Source organism: Chiloscyllium plagiosum, chromosome 10 (assembly GCF_004010195.1).
Source record: "Chiloscyllium plagiosum isolate BGI_BamShark_2017 chromosome 10, ASM401019v2, whole genome shotgun sequence".
NCBI lineage: Eukaryota > Metazoa > Chordata > Chondrichthyes > Orectolobiformes > Hemiscylliidae > Chiloscyllium > Chiloscyllium plagiosum.
This window is the reverse complement of record NC_057719.1, coordinates 16,430,505-16,446,071: the sequence shown is the minus strand read 5'-3', so window position 1 is coordinate 16,446,071 and position 15,567 is coordinate 16,430,505. Positions and strand designations below refer to the sequence as shown.

The 15,567-nt window shown below is 39.2% G+C and overlaps 1 protein-coding gene across 3 annotated transcripts in view; it reads left to right on the top strand.

Annotated features, from left to right (window-relative positions):
• Nucleotides 1–15,567, top strand: part of trip11 (thyroid hormone receptor interactor 11) — a 107,969-nt gene that overhangs the window by 13,710 nt on the left and 78,692 nt on the right. For all 3 annotated transcript variants that reach the window (XR_006312699.1, XR_006312698.1, XM_043697132.1), the window contains exons 2-5: nt 6,321–6,397; nt 7,747–7,857; nt 11,528–11,797; nt 13,598–13,657. Coding sequence is in view for 1 of the 3 variants with exons in the window: in XM_043697132.1 (XP_043553067.1) it covers nt 6,321–6,397; nt 7,747–7,857; nt 11,528–11,797; nt 13,598–13,657 (518 nt within the window). In the remaining 2 variants the exon portion in view is untranslated. The remainder of the gene's footprint in view (nt 1–6,320; nt 6,398–7,746; nt 7,858–11,527; nt 11,798–13,597; nt 13,658–15,567) is intronic.

Here is a 15,567-nt window from a genome sequence, read left to right as displayed (position 1 = left end):
AATAATATTCAAGAAGGTGAAAATGTAGAGCAGCACACCTATAAGATGGTGACTTGACAGTGTTGAAGAGCGAGGTCAAGAGCATTTATATGGCATTGCAAATCCTGTGATCCACATTCGGTGCTATGGTGAGAATAGAGTTTTGAGTCAGAGTGTCATGGAGTCGTACAGCATGGAAACAAGATCCTTTGGTCCAACCAGTCCATGCCGAACATAAATCCCAAGTTAAACTAGTCCCACCTGCCTGCTCCTGGCTCAGATCCCTCTAAAGTGTTCCAATTCATGTATCCATCCAGATGTCTTTTTAAACATTGTAATTGTACCCGCATCCACCATTTTCTCAGGAAGTTCATTCCACATGAGAATCACCCTCTGTGTAAAAAATTTGCCTTTTTGATATATCACTCTCCTCTCACCTCAAAAAATGTGCTCCCAAGTCTTGAAATCCCCATCCTGGGGAAAAGATAACTACCATTTAACTCTATCTATACCTCTCATTTACAAACTTCGATAAGATCAACCTCCTACACTCCAGTGAAAGAAATCCCAGTCTATCCAGCCTTTCTTAATAACTCAAACCTTCAAATAAAAACAAAATACTGTGGATGCTAGGAAACTGGAACGCACATAGAACTTCAGTTCTGAAGAAGAGTCATTGTGGACTTAAAAGTCAACTCTGTGTTTGTCTCTTCACATTTACTGCCAGATTTGTCAAGGTTCTTCAGTACTTAATGTATTTGTTTCTGAGTTTGTTTTTAAGTGTTGAATGTTCAATCTGTAATTGTAGGTGAATCTGAAACTAGAAGGGTAGGAATGGCGTGTTGCCTCCCTGGTGCCAGGATCAAGGATATGTCTTGAGAGGGTGCAGAATGTTCTCAAGGGGGAGAGGGACCAGCAGGAAGTCATTGTACACATTGTAACCAATGACATCGGAAGGGGAAAGGATGAGATTCCGAAGGGAGAATGTAGAAAATCAGGCAGGAGTTTAAAAAGGAAGTCTTCGAGTAGTAATATTTGGATTACTCCTGGTGCTGTGATCTAGTGAGGGTAGGAATAGGAGGATAGAGCAGATGAATGCATGGCTGAGGAGCTGGTGTATGGGAGAAGGATTCACATTTTTGAATCATTGGATTCTCTTCTGGAGTAGAAGTGACCTGTACAGGAAAGACGGATTGCATCTGAATTGGAAGGGGAGTAATATACTGGCGGGGAAACTTGCTGGAGCTGCTCAGAAGGATTTAAACTATGAAGGTGAGAGGGTTGGGGCCCAGGGAGCTAGTGAGGAAATAGATCAACCTGAGACTGGTACAGTTGAGGAAAGAAGTGAGTCAGGGCAGGCAGGGACAAAACAGAGAGCAAGGTGGGAACTGATAAATTAAACTCCATTAATTTCAGTGCAAGAGGACCAACAGTGAAGGCAGATGAACTCAGGGCATGGTTAGGAACATGGGACTGGGATATCATAGCAATTTCAGAAACATGGCTCAGGGATGGACAGAACTGACAGCTTAATGCTCCAGGATACAAATGCTACAAGGAGGACAGACAGGGGGGCAAGAGAGGAGGGGGAGTGGTGTTTTTGATAAGGGATAGCATTACAGCTGTGCTGAGGGAGGATATTCCCGGAAGTACATCCAGGGAAGTTATTTGGGTGGAACTGAGAAATAAGAAAGGGATGATGACCTTATTGGGATTGTATTATAGATCCCCTAATAGTCAAAGGGAAATTGAGAAACAAATTTGTAAGAAGCTTTCAGTTATCTGTAAGAATAATAGGGTGGTTATGGTAAGGGATTTTAACTTTCCAAACATAGACAAGGGCTGCCATAGTGCAATGGTTTTAGATGGAGAGGAATTTAAGTGTGTACAGGAACATTTTCTGATTCAATATGTGGATGTACCTACTAGAGAAGGTGCAAAGCTTGACCTAACTGTTGGGAAATCAAACAGGGCAGGTGACTGAGGAGTCAGTGGGGGAGGACTTTGGGGCCAGCGACCGTGATTCTATTAGTTTTAAAATAGTATTGGGAAAGAATAGACTAGATCTAAACGTTGAAGTTCTAAATTAGAGGAAGGCTAACTTTGACAGTATTAGGAAGAACTTTCAAAAACAGATTGGGGGCAGATGTTCACAGGTAAAGGGACGGCTGGAAAATGGGAAGCCTACAGAAATGAGATAATGAGAGTCTAGAGAAAGCATCTTCCTGGTAGGGTGAAAGGAAAGGTTGGTAGGTGTAGGGAATGCTGGATGACTAAAGAAATTGAGGGTTTGGTTAAGAAAAAGAAGGAAGCATATACCAGGTATAGACAAGATAGATCGAGTGAATCCTTAGAAGATTATAAAGGTGGTAGGAGTATACTTGAGGTAAATCAGGAGGGCAAAAAGGGGACATGAGATAGCTTTGGTAAATGGAGGCCTGTGACCAGTGGAGTGCCACAAGGATCAGTGCTGGATCCACTACTTTTCATCATTTATATAAATGATTTGGAAGTGAGCAGAAGGAGTATAGTTAGTAAGTTCACAGATGACACCAAACTTGGAGGTGTAGTGGACAGCGAAGAAGGTTACCTCAGAGTACAATGGGATCTTGATCAGATGGGCCAGTGGGCTGAGGAGTGGCAGATGGAGTTTAATTGAGATAAATGCGAGGTGCTGCATTTTGGAAAAGCAAATCTTAGCAGGACACCTATACTTAACGATAAGATCTTAGGGAGTATTGCTGAACAAAGAGACCTTGGAGTGCAGGTTCATAGGTCCTTGAAAGTGGAGCCGCAGGTAGATAGGATAGTGAAGAAGGCGTTTGGTATGCTTTCCTTTATTGGTCAGAGTATTGAGTGCAGGAGTTGGGAGGCCATGTTGCGGCTGTACAAGATATTGGTTAGGCCACTGTTGGAATATTGCATGCAATTCTGGTCTCCTTCCTATCAGAAAGATGTTGTGAAACGTGAAAGGGTTCAGAAAAGATTTACAAGGATGTTGCCAGGGTTGGAGGGTTTGAGCTGTAGGGAGAGGTTGAATCGGCTGAGGGGTGACCTTATAGATGTTTATGAAATAATGAGGGGTATGGATGGGGGAGTCCAGAACTAGAGGGCATAGGTTTAGGGTGAGAGGGGAAAGATATAAAAGGGACCTAAGGGGCAACCTTTTCATGCAGAGGGTGGTACGTGTATGGAATGAGCTGCCAGAGGAAATGGCGGAGGCTAGTACAATTGCAACATTTAAAAGGCATCTGAATGGGTATATGAATAGGAAAGGTTTGGAGGGAGATGGGCCAGGTGCTGTCAGGTGGAACTAGATTGGGTTGGGATATCTGTTCGGCATGGACGAGTTGGACCTAAGGGTCTATTTCCATGCTGTACATCTCTATGGCTCTCATTACAGTTGGCATTCACAAGGAATAAATTAGAGCCAGGGACAGTTGCTGCTGAAGAAAATGTGGTCGAACACTGAAATTTCACATCTGGTGTTTGCTCAAACAATGAAGGTGAACAAGGGAAAAAGGTAGGAATGGCAGAATTGAGCCGAACTTCAAGGTTGGCATTCCTAAAATAGAAATTGCAGCAAATTAAACTAATCCAAAAGTTAAATGATGTGGATGTTGGAAAAAGTGCTGGAAACACTGAGCAGATTTGGCAGCATTTGTGGAGAGAGAAAAGCAGTTCACATCTCAGGTTGTTACTTTTCATCTGAACCAATCCTTCCTTAACTTTTCATCAGAGTTGGGGAGGAGGGGTATGTGTGTGTGTGTGTGCATGTGGACTGTAACCTAGAGCAAAAGTATTTGAATTGAAGAGAAAAATGTAGCTGAATAAATACCTAAAAATGCGATCAGTGGATATGACAACAAAATAGTCAAAGTCCTCTTTAAAGGTGGTTCATATAGAAGACTAGAATTCACTCGTGGGAATATAAGGATGGAAAAGTATTTTTGAGTTTTGTGTGACAATCCTTTGGAGAATAGTGAGTACTTACATGGCGCTTTGTCTCTCAGGATGGCCATTGTACTCAGGCAGGATTGATATGGTAGTACAACTATGCCATACTTCCATTATTTCTATAAAATACACTCGCTTGAATCTTGGTATTCATTTGTTGGTTCATTAGCTTTAAACCAGAATAAGTTTGTGAGAAATAATATTCCAGAGAACTTTTACATGGCTGGAGGGTGTTGTTTTAACATCAGGAACAGGAGATTTCGTGAGAATTTGAGAAACAAAAATTGACCCAGAGGGTGATTGACATCTGGAATTCACTGCCTAAAGGGTGATAGAGGCAGGAGTTATCAAAATGTTTAAGAAGCATTTAGATAAGCACTTGAAACACTATAGCGTAAAAGGCTACAGACCAAGTGTTCGAAAATGGAATTATAATAGATAGATAGATACTTGATGACTGTCATGGAAGTAATGGGTCCTAAGGTCCTTTCTCCATGTTGTAAAAACACTGACTCTCTGTGACTCTTGGTACTGGTATGTAAACTTGAGTTACGTGTGCTCAAGTCCATAGTGCACCATGAAATTGCAATCTTCAGAATCACCCAGAACTACAATCACTGTAGAGATTTCAACAACAATAATTTGGAAATTACTCTGCATTTGGAACATTTCCACTCCCAGTATTCCCCAGCATACAGGTTGTTCTGATATTACGTACACTTCATCAACGTTAATTGGCTATAACGGAATTGATGAATTGTGAACGTTGTTTGGATAACACGGATTTTCTACTGAACGGGTATAGTGACTTTCTATTAGTGATCCTACAGCGTTATTTTCTCTGGCAGTTTTCCACAGCATGATTTTCTACAATGCGAGGTTGCAGAGGAACGCAAATGTCATGGTAGAGCAGAATGACCTGTACGTCCTTGTGTGATGCCCTTAGTGGTGCAATTATAGTATAGGCCCTGCTGAGTTTCTTCAGCATTCTTTGCAGTTGCCAAAAATGTGAAACAAAATTTTCTTTTTATGCTAATGTAGGGAGATTGCAAATAATTCAGCAAGACATGTCAGAACATTGGATGAATTTTAATTATACCAAAATAGAGTGAAATACACAATGTGAAAGGGGCAGTGTTTTTAGGATATGTATCTGAGTCCATTTAAAGTACAATTAAAGAGATATTGTTTGTGTTAATTAAATTTAATGAGTTTGGTAATTGATTTGTGAATGGGGGATGAATTGAGAAATAATGACCATAACATTATTGGGTTCAGTACAAAACAGAAGTGTATGCCGAGGAGTCAAAAATTAGGAAGCTTGTTTGTTAAGAGGAATTTCAGTAAGAGGCAAATATGAATGATCTGAGCAATAGGTAGCTGTAGATTGTCTCCAAAGTTAAGATGGATTGTGCACAAAATAAACGTATTCCAGAAGGTGAAAAATATCGTTAGTGTTCTGAGCATAAATTAATAATGAATGGTTTGGTTTGTTTTAGCTTAGTTACAGGTATATACATATTTTTAAATTTGAGCTGAGCAATCACGATCTCAATCTGTGAATGAGAGAGGGAACAGGTTTGTTAAAGAATGTGGGGCTGTAAAGAGCTCAGCAAGGTTTAGTTTTGTGGCTGGTCGAATTTTTGCAGTTTGTCTGGATACATATGTGTTATATTTAAAGGGTAGAATTAGGGAATGAGGGTTCACTCAGTCTAATGATGGAGATATTGTGTAAGCATGATTGTGCAGTGATATGCATTGATTTTTACCTATAGATACAGCAGAATAATATTGTCCAAGTGGGAGCCTTTGTTATAGGCTGTTTCTTGGATCAGTATTAACCAATGGGTTAAAATCCATAATTCCATGAAAGCCACAAAAAAAAATCAATAGTATTTTGGTGTTTATTCATCTGGGCAATGAGCTCCATGAGTGAAAAAATGGTTTGTCCAAGAAAAACTGCTTAGACCACAGCTATAGTGCTGTGTGCATTTTGCATTGTTACAGATAGGACATTGAGAGATATGACGAAGGAGCAGAAGTAGCCTTTCAGCCTGTTCTGCATGCTGATCTGATTACAATTTCATCTACGTCTTCAGAACCTGTGATAACATTTCATCATCTTGCTTAACAAAGATCTCTGTCTTAATAGATCCATATTCGTAGACTCTGCTTCAGCTGTTTTTTCAGGAAGAGAGTTCCAAAGGACCCAAAGGATACTTGCCAGCATATTACGAAGGAAGAAATTGAAGTCAAAGATTTGAAATTTTATTCTTGGTTTAATGGATTACTGTTCCATTGGTAAAGACAGGGATCATTTTATTAGTATGACGTTAAACCATGTGAAAATGAATGCTCATTTCTGTGCTGTGCTTGAACTTCAGATCCTGCCAGTGAACTGCATGTATCCAATTCCAGACTGAAGGATGTTGAAATAGCTTACTCAACACAAAAATCAGAGGTTTGTACATAAATCCTTTATACTACAAATAGCGAACTATTAAAACTCTACTTGGGCAAATGTTTAAAATGACTCAAGTTTTCCATGTTCTTGAAACATTGGCCATTCATCTTTTTGATTCATTGAAGTCTGATTAATTTTGTGTATGAGAATCGAGTTTGTCGTTTTACAGGTTGTCTGTACTTGAGTGCAGCACCAGATTTGATAGTTAGGCATGTTTTGAAACTCTTTCAACCTTGGTGTGATTCTTCTGATCATAGAACGTTTTAATTGTTCAACTTCATTATAGGGTTAAGGTCTGTAAAATTGGAATAAATTATTCACGATAATGTGATGTTTGAATGAAAATTTGAGCACAATGCAGTGGGGTACAGTGAACTCTTGGAAGAATCCTCGACTTTTAATAATACATCCCATAGCTGTGGAAGTTCATTCCATTAATCTTCTAATTATGTTTTTCATAAAACACACATGATCAGCTGGGATGGGCTTCTAGAGCCATCTCAATATGGAAATAGTTGAAACGGAGAATTGGAAAGAACCTTAATGTTGCTTTTCAGGTAAAGTCTGGTCTTTCTTTCAGTGGAGACTGGATTTGTTGAAGAGCAATTAGGTTCTTTAGTAGTTTATCAGCTAGAATGTGAATTATTTTTCTTATGCAAGTTGGTCAAAAGTAAAAATAGCTCCAGTGTATCCCACATCACAGCAGTTTAAAAGCAAGAGAAATTGCAGTGACTAGGGGATCAAATACCCCTAGAAATTCATAGTTTGTGACGAACAGAATTTAATTATTAAATAAATTTCAATTGAGCATTTTAAAGTAAAAAGTATCAAATTCAACAGTCAGTCCATTTAACTTGTTAAACTCCAAACTCATAATTTCTTCACAATGAAGGCCATTCTAAATACCAGTTCATTCAACCAGAGTGAAGTAGTCAGGACAGGTCATTTTCCTAAATCCACTGAGTATTTGACTCTAGTTTCAGGATCTGATGTAATATTAGAATGTAAAAGAATAAGATTCCCTGGAGAGGTGTCTTGCTCCACTTCAGAGTCCGTCAGGTTATCACATCCCGCAACAAAATGTTGGCTCTGCATTTATTCGAAGTTTGTGGAGTGTGAACACATGGAATATAGCAGCGTTTTCAAGTGTATTGGCATCTAACAAAAGTAATTTTGTTGTTTGACTTGAAACATTGGCATAGCTGGATTTAAATCTATGTTATGCACAACTCTTATTGTTTACTTTGAAGAAAACTCATGCAGTATATTTTAGAAATCTCTTTATATATCTGCACATTTTCCTTTTCATTTAAGTATTTTTAAATGCATTTGTTTTCCAATTCCAGTATGAACGGTTGAAGAAACTTTATTCTGATCTCGAAGAGAAAGAGGCAGCCGCAGAACTCCAGATAAAGCAGCTGTCTTCAGAATACAGAAACCAGCTACAGCAGAAAGAAGTAGGTCAAGGGTTTAATGTATTTTTACTCTTTTTTTTTTTACAATATGGCTTCTAGTTTCAGGGTCAAATAGATTGTGAAGTGCCTTTTAGATAAAGGCTACTGCAGGCAATTTTAATTATCTTCCAAGCTGTTAATTTGTCCTTTCTCATGAATTTTTTTTGTTGAATGGGCGAATATTTTCTTTGTGGATACTGGTCTGGCCCTGTTGCTTGTTGAAGTGATTATTTTTCATGTGTCCATATTGACAAATGTGTTGACAGGCTATTGGATGACCAATTGCTTGATGTTGTAAAAGCACAGCAGGTCAGGCAGCATCCGAGGAGCAGGAAAATCGACATTTTGGGCTGGAGCCCTTCATCAAGAATGATGACCTGCTGTGTTTTTCCAGCAACACACTCGCAACTCTGATCTCCAGCATTTGCAGACCTCACTGTCTCCTAATTGCTTGATCCTGTCCTTTCATAATGACTGGCTCTCTAACGTAGATTTCTGACCAGAGATTGGTTCTGAGACCCTAATAGGATGTTTGCTTTTCCTTTCCCGGTTTAGCTGAAATAAAACCTTGGGATGTTGTAGCATCCCAAGAAGTTAATTACGTTAGCTAAAACACAAATCAGATATCAAACCTCTGGGGCCTTTCAGTGATTTACTGACTAACAACCTAAATCACAACAGAATAATAGCTTTGGAGTTCCTGTGTATGAATTTTCTTTCTTGGCTGCAATATCAAAATTTGAATTGAAAAAAATCTTTCTTTTCAGATTGAAAGGAAAATAATAAAGAATCCAAGAATCACTTAATTTCATTTTGTGTGTGTGTGTGTATACACGTGTACATTTCTATTGCTAAAATAATATCCTCTCCCAGGGTTTGATTTCAAAATCTTTCCCAACAAGGGAGGGCATTGCTGGGGCCTTCTACAAAGTTTTCAGATCATGTTTAGTCATAGGAGCGATCCCACTGGAGAATAGCCAGTGTTGTTCCTTTGATCAAGAATTGTAACCAGGATAATCCAGGCAAAGAGCCTTACGTCATAGAGAAATTATTGGAGAAGATTCTTAGGAACAGGATTTACTCGCAGTTTGAAAAATATGGACTTATTAGAGATAGACAGCTTGGCTTTGTGTGGGGGAGGTTACATTTCAAACTTGAGTTTTTTCTTTCAAGGCGTGACAAAAATGATTGAGCGCAGGGTGGTGATGTTGACTACATGAACTTTAACAAGGCCACTCGTGGCAGGCTAATACAGAAGGTGAGGCTGCATGGGATCTGTGGTGAGCTGGTAAAATGGATATAGAACTGGCATGGTCACAAGACAGTAGTGGTAGAAGGGTGTTCTCTGACTGGAGATGGAGAGGTGTTCCATCCATGATGGGACTCCTCTTGTTTGAATATATATGAGTGATTTGGAGGAGAATATATAGGTGGTCTGATTACTAAGTTTATGGGCGACAAAAAGTTTGGGGAGCTGTAGCTGTTGAGGATATACATAGGTTGGCGACTTGGGTGGAGATATGACAGATGGAATGTAATCCTGGCAAATCTGAAGTGATGCATTTTGGAAGATTTATTACAGGAACAAAGTATACAGTAAATAGCAGAAAATGAAAATTCAGAGGGATCTAGGTGTACAGGTCCATAGAGTCAAAGAGGTTTATGGCATGGAAACAGACCTGAACCACTTAGTTTTCACAATTAAGCTAGTCCCATTTACCTGTATTTGCTTCATATCCCTCCATACCTATTTCATCCATGTACCTGTCTAAATGTTTCTTAAATGACTAAATTATACTCCCTTCCACCAATACATCTGGCAGCCTGTTCCAGACACTTGCCACTCTGGGGGAAAAAATGCCTCTCTCAAATCTTTGATATCTCCCCCCTCTCACCTTAAACCTATGCCCTCTAGTTTTATACTCCCCTCCCATGGAGAAAAGCTGTTGGCTATCTACCTAATCTATGCCTCTCACGATTTTATAGACCTCTTTAAGGTCACCCCTCAGTCTTCAATGCTCCAGGGGACAAAAAGTCCCAACCTATCCAACAACTTCTTATAGTTTGAATCTTCTGGTCCAGGTAGCAACCTAGTAAATCTTTTCTACATTCTTTTAAGTTTTAATAATATTTCTTTAGAAGGGCAACCAGAACTGCAGGTAGTGCTCCTAATGTGATCTCACCAACGTCTTGTACAGCTGCAATAAGACCGTCCATGTAGACAATGCCTACTGCTCTGCCGTCATCTGTCCTCTTGGTTCTGTCCTCAAAAACTCAAACCAAGTGGTTTCCCATGCACAAAGCCATGCTGACTATCCCTAATCAGTCCTTACCTCGTCAAATGTATATAAATCCTGTGTCTCAGAATCCCCTCCAACAACTTCCCCACAACTGAGCTCAGACTCACCAGTCTATAGTTCCTTGGCTTTTCCTTGCATCCTTTCTGAAATAAAGGCACAACGTTATTTACCTGCCAGTCTTCCGGCACCTCACCACTGGCTGTAGATGATACAAGCATCTCTGCTAGGACCCCCAAAATTTCTTCCCTAGCTTCCCATAATGTCCTGGGATACACTTGATCAGGTCTCAGGGATTTATCTACTGTTCTGTGTTTTAAGTCTTTCAGACCTGGGGTACAGAAAAGTTTACCAGGATATTGCCTGCTTTGGAGGGTATTTGCTATGAGGAGGGTTTAGACACACTTATTTTGTTTTCACTTGAACTTCAGAGGCTGAGTGGGCAACCTGATTGATGTTTAAAGATAATGAGCAGCATGGACAGAGTCTTTTCCCAGAGAAGAAATGTCAGTTACTAGGGGGCATAGGTTTAACGTAAAAGGGGAAAATGTAAAGGAAATGAGAGGCAGGTTTTTTTGTTACAGAGTGTAGCAAGCACCTGGAATGAACTGCCAGAAGAGATGGGAGAAGCAGATGCCATAGCAATGTTTAAGAAACATTTTGATAGATACACGAATAGTCAGTGAATAGAGAAAGATGCACTGTGTAGATGCAAAAGGTTTTTATTCAGAAAAGGCATCATGTCTGCGCAGGCTTAGTGGGTTGAAGAGCTTAGTCTTGTGTTGTGCTGATCTTTGACCTTTGCTCCAATTTCCATTTCACAAATCACACTACATTTTAAACAAAAACACAATCCTGTTATTTGGATCTGTCTGACCGAAGTGAATCGTAACGTAAATGTGTGGCGTAATTCTCAAGAGGAAGTGTGCTGGATTTTAAATGCTACTTCATAACCATGTGCTATGTGTTTGAAGGATGAGCACACATTAGCTAGGAAATGGGAACACATTCATAATTTATTGTATTTAAATAGTCAATTTATCACCGTCACTAGATTTTTAATTACCAAATTCATTTGTTGCTGCAAAGCCTAAGGCCAGTTTAAAGACTCCATATTCTCATTGGGTTATAAGACAATCTGAATCAATCAGCATTTAACATGCTTCACTGACTGACTGGATTGTTCTGCAAGGAGATGGTATGAATTTAATGGTTCAAATGGCCGTCTCCTGTGCTATAAATGACTACATGTTTGGAAAATCACATTAATCCTAATATATATTCTAATTTGTTGTGCCTTTACTTTGTTTTGAATTGAGGTTTAATTCAGCTCAGTGCTTGCGGTTGCCTCGTTCATCATTTTGTCTTTTTTTAAGGTTACAATAAGCCTGTTGAAAGCAAGACAGAATTCCTTACAGGATCAAGTACAGAAGCTCCAATCTGCTGCTCAGTCATCACAAGTTGGTGTTACCTCAAGCACAACCTCCACTGCCTTTCTGACGGTAGATGTGCCTCACACATCCACATTTCATGGGGATACCATGGATTTTGGAGATGTTATCTGGTCCCAACACGAAATTAACAGGCTTTCCAAAGAGGTCTCTAGGTTGGAAGTTGAAGTTGCCCATTGGAAAGTGCTAGCCCAGGTTAGTGGATGACTTCATATAGGCGATCAAACATAAGATGGAGCAGTTAGATCATTGTGGTTTTTAGATTTTTTTCATATTGCCTCATTAACCTCTACAGTGTGCATATTTGAATGCCAGTGTTCAGACAACTTGAGTTCTGGATGATTTTAATTTGTCTTGTATCAAGTAAACACATTATTCAATGCACAGGAACATTGTTCATAAATGTTGTTCCATACCAATTAAACAGGATCAGTGCATGACAACTCCAGTCAACAGTTTTGGAAATAGTTTTAGCGTGCAAAGTGATAGAAATTGATCACTGATTCAGGAATACAAAGACTTAAAATATCATCAGAAGCGTTTTACAGAAATGAAAGCATATGTATTTTAGTAAGCATGCAAGTATTTCAATCTTTCTGTTGAGAAAGAGATATTGACATTCTTTGATAGATACACGAATAGTCAGTGAATAGAGAAAGATGCACTGTGTAGATGCAAAAGGTTTTTATTCAGAAAAGGCATCATGTCTGCGCAGGCTTAGTGGGTTGAAGAGCTTAGTCTTGTGTTGTGCTGATCTTTGACCTTTGCTCCAATTTCCATTTCACAAATCACACTACATTTTAAACAAAAACACAATCCTGTTATTTGGATCTGTCTGACCGAAGTGAATCGTAACGTAAATGTGTGGCGTAATTCTCAAGAGGAAGTGTGCTGGATTTTAAATGCACACTTGATTTAGCATTGTATAACAACGATATTAGATTAGATACCATACAGTGTGGAAACAAGCTCTTCGGCCCAACAAATCCACACCGAAGAGTAACCTACCCCCCTCTGACTAATGCACCTAACACTATGGACAATTTAGGATGGCCAATTCAACTAATCTGCACATCTTTGGATTATGGGAGGAAACTGGAGCACCCAGAGGAAACCCACGTAGACCCTGGGAGAATGTGCAAACTCCAGACAGTCGTCAGAGGTTGTAATTGAACCTGAGACCCTGGTGCTGTGAGGCAGCAGTGATAACCACTGAGCCACCGTGCTGCCCTATTGTGGGTAGTTATTTTATGATTATTGTGTTTGGTAAGAATAAATAATGAATATTTTGCTATGAATAGTGCCAGTGATTTTCTGCTCAGTTATGATTTTGTCAGCCTTTACATCTTGAAAGATCTCTATTTGACTGTTCATCTTCCTTAAAAGAGAATCTGAAAAGGTGACAGCACAGAAGCAACTCATTAAGCCATCATGTCTCCTCAACATTTTATCGAAGCACTTGAAATCCAATCTCACTGCTGTAGGCTGTCCTGATGCCTTCCTCTGCTTCAAACATTAAAACATTTTTTTTTCCCTTGAAGAATGAATTGGTTACTGTTTCAACCATATTTTGGAGCAAAGCAAAACAAAACACTCCATCCTCCAAGAAAAAATATTTTTTCGAACCACTGTGACCACATTAAATTAGTAACCCCTTGTCATTGACTTCCCAATCAGAGCAATGTTCTTTCTTTCTGTTTAAAATTATTATAATTTTAAAAGCTTCTATAAAATCTCCTCTGTTCTGATCAATATTTTCCCAGTACTGTAAATCTTGCTTCATAACTTAATGCATGATCCTGGTGAGTCTGTGCTGTTAACTTTCTCTGGTTCTAGTGTTAATTCTATAAAGTTACTGAACTTGCATTTGCTCTAATTTGCAAGAGTCAACTCAATGACCAACTTAAAAGTAATTCATATGTTTCTTGGGCTAAGATGCAAATGTAGTTTTGAAAATAAATTCAATCCTTTTAAACTTTATTTTGGGCACCCAAGGGTCAAGGTTCAGACAGTTCTGGCGAGGATGAAAAATACAAATTGCAAAAGACAATCGAGGTAAGAACTTTTGACCAAATTTCTCTCTCAATTGCTGAGCATGATCCAAGTTCCAACAGTCCATGGTAATCTAAAATGAGAGTATTCTACTGTTGAAAATATCCTGGTTATTTTCCTAGCAGGTTGATGTAACTTCATTGATCATGTTGTTTAGGAATGTAACTTTCTAGTTTTAGGGTAATGAAATTTTTAAATGTTAGATATTTGAAACTTTGGGATTCTGAAGTTGCTAGACCCAAATTATTTGCAAACAGTATGTATAAGGTCAAGAGTTAAAGGTCAAGAACCATAAAACAGCAGGTGGGGTTATTTACCTACGGAGCCGAAGATACTTAACGGAAACTTGCCTTGTGTTGTTAAAGATCGGAATTATTCATGTGATCCTCATCTTAAAGAAAGATTAAAAAGCAACAGGTAAATAAGGGACAATCTTAAAATGTCTACATATTTTTCAAAACAAACAGCAGGTTTGAAATTTGTCAATGATTGATTAGAATCTCCATCTGGAATATCCAGGTGGTGCTAGGTTGTCTTTGGTAGGAGGCCCTTTTGTATTAGGATTAACTGTGTCTGTGGGAAGAGGGAGAGCAGAGTCACTGTGGTAGACTGAGAAGGCAGTTGTGTATCTGCTAGCAGCCAAAGCAAGGAGCATAAAGGTGATTCAGGCACAGAGGTATTCCTGATTTATAACAGCTAAGCAATAATTCAGAGAGGGACCCAGTTCAGAAAGAATAGTCCAAAAATGGTTAAAGTTGTTAGATCTGCCAGGTAAAGCTAGTGGAAGAGATTACTTAGTGTGGAAACAGGCCCTTCGGCCCAACAAGTCCACACTGACCCGCTGAAGTGTAACCCACCCAGACCCATTCCCCTACGTTTACCCTTTCACCTAACAGTACGGGCAATTTAGCATGCACATTTTCTTTTGGATTGTGGGAGGAAACCGGAGCATCCGGAGGAAACCCACGTAGACACTGGGAGAATGTGCAAACCCCACACAGAGAATCGTCAGAGGCGGGAATTGAACCCAGGTCTCTGGCGCTGTGAGGCAGCAGTGCTAACCACTGTGCCGCCCATAAGCAGTGGTGTCTTCATAGATTGAGAGCTCTGAAAATATAAGTGCCAGACTGGGAAACTGAGAAGAATCCAAGTGAATTTCTATCAGCTCTCATGGTTTGCTCTCATGGTTTGCTCCCAAAAGAGGTGAAACAACAGTTAAAATGTTGTGAACTGTAGGACAATTCTTGGGTGGAAACAACAGTGCAAGAGGGAATGATCTGTTGGACTTTTTTATATGAAACAATAAGGGTTTTCAAAATATCATATTAAATTATTGGCACAGGATTAATTCATGCACAATTTTGATTTAAAATGAAAAATCGTTTGCTAAATGTTTTCAGTCCATAACTTGGGAGTTTGAATTTTTTATCAAAATTTAGAAGTACCCTGTATTTCTTGTCTTTATCTGTTGCTGATGAGTGATGATACCTCTCGGTTGAACCAGTCAGTACCGAGCGTAATCACAAACTAAATTAGTCTCACCTGTCTGCTCCTGGCCTGTATCCCTCCAAACCTTTTTCTTTTCTTGTAATTACCTAAGTGAATTTCAAATGTTATAACTATCCACCATTTCCTCAGGAGGTTCATTCCACACATGAACCACCCTCTGTGTAAATATAATTCCCTCTCATGTCTTTTTTTAAATCTCTCTCCTCTCGCCTTAAAAAGTTCCCCAGTCTTAAAATCCCCTATCCTAGGGAAAACACACTTACCATTTAACCCTATCTATACCCGCCATGGCCTTATAAAACTGTATGAGATCACTTATCAACCCGTACTCCTTTCCATGCTATATTTATGGTTCATTGCTTTGTTGCTAAACCAGATTTTATCCTCCGCTGTTGTCTGCACTT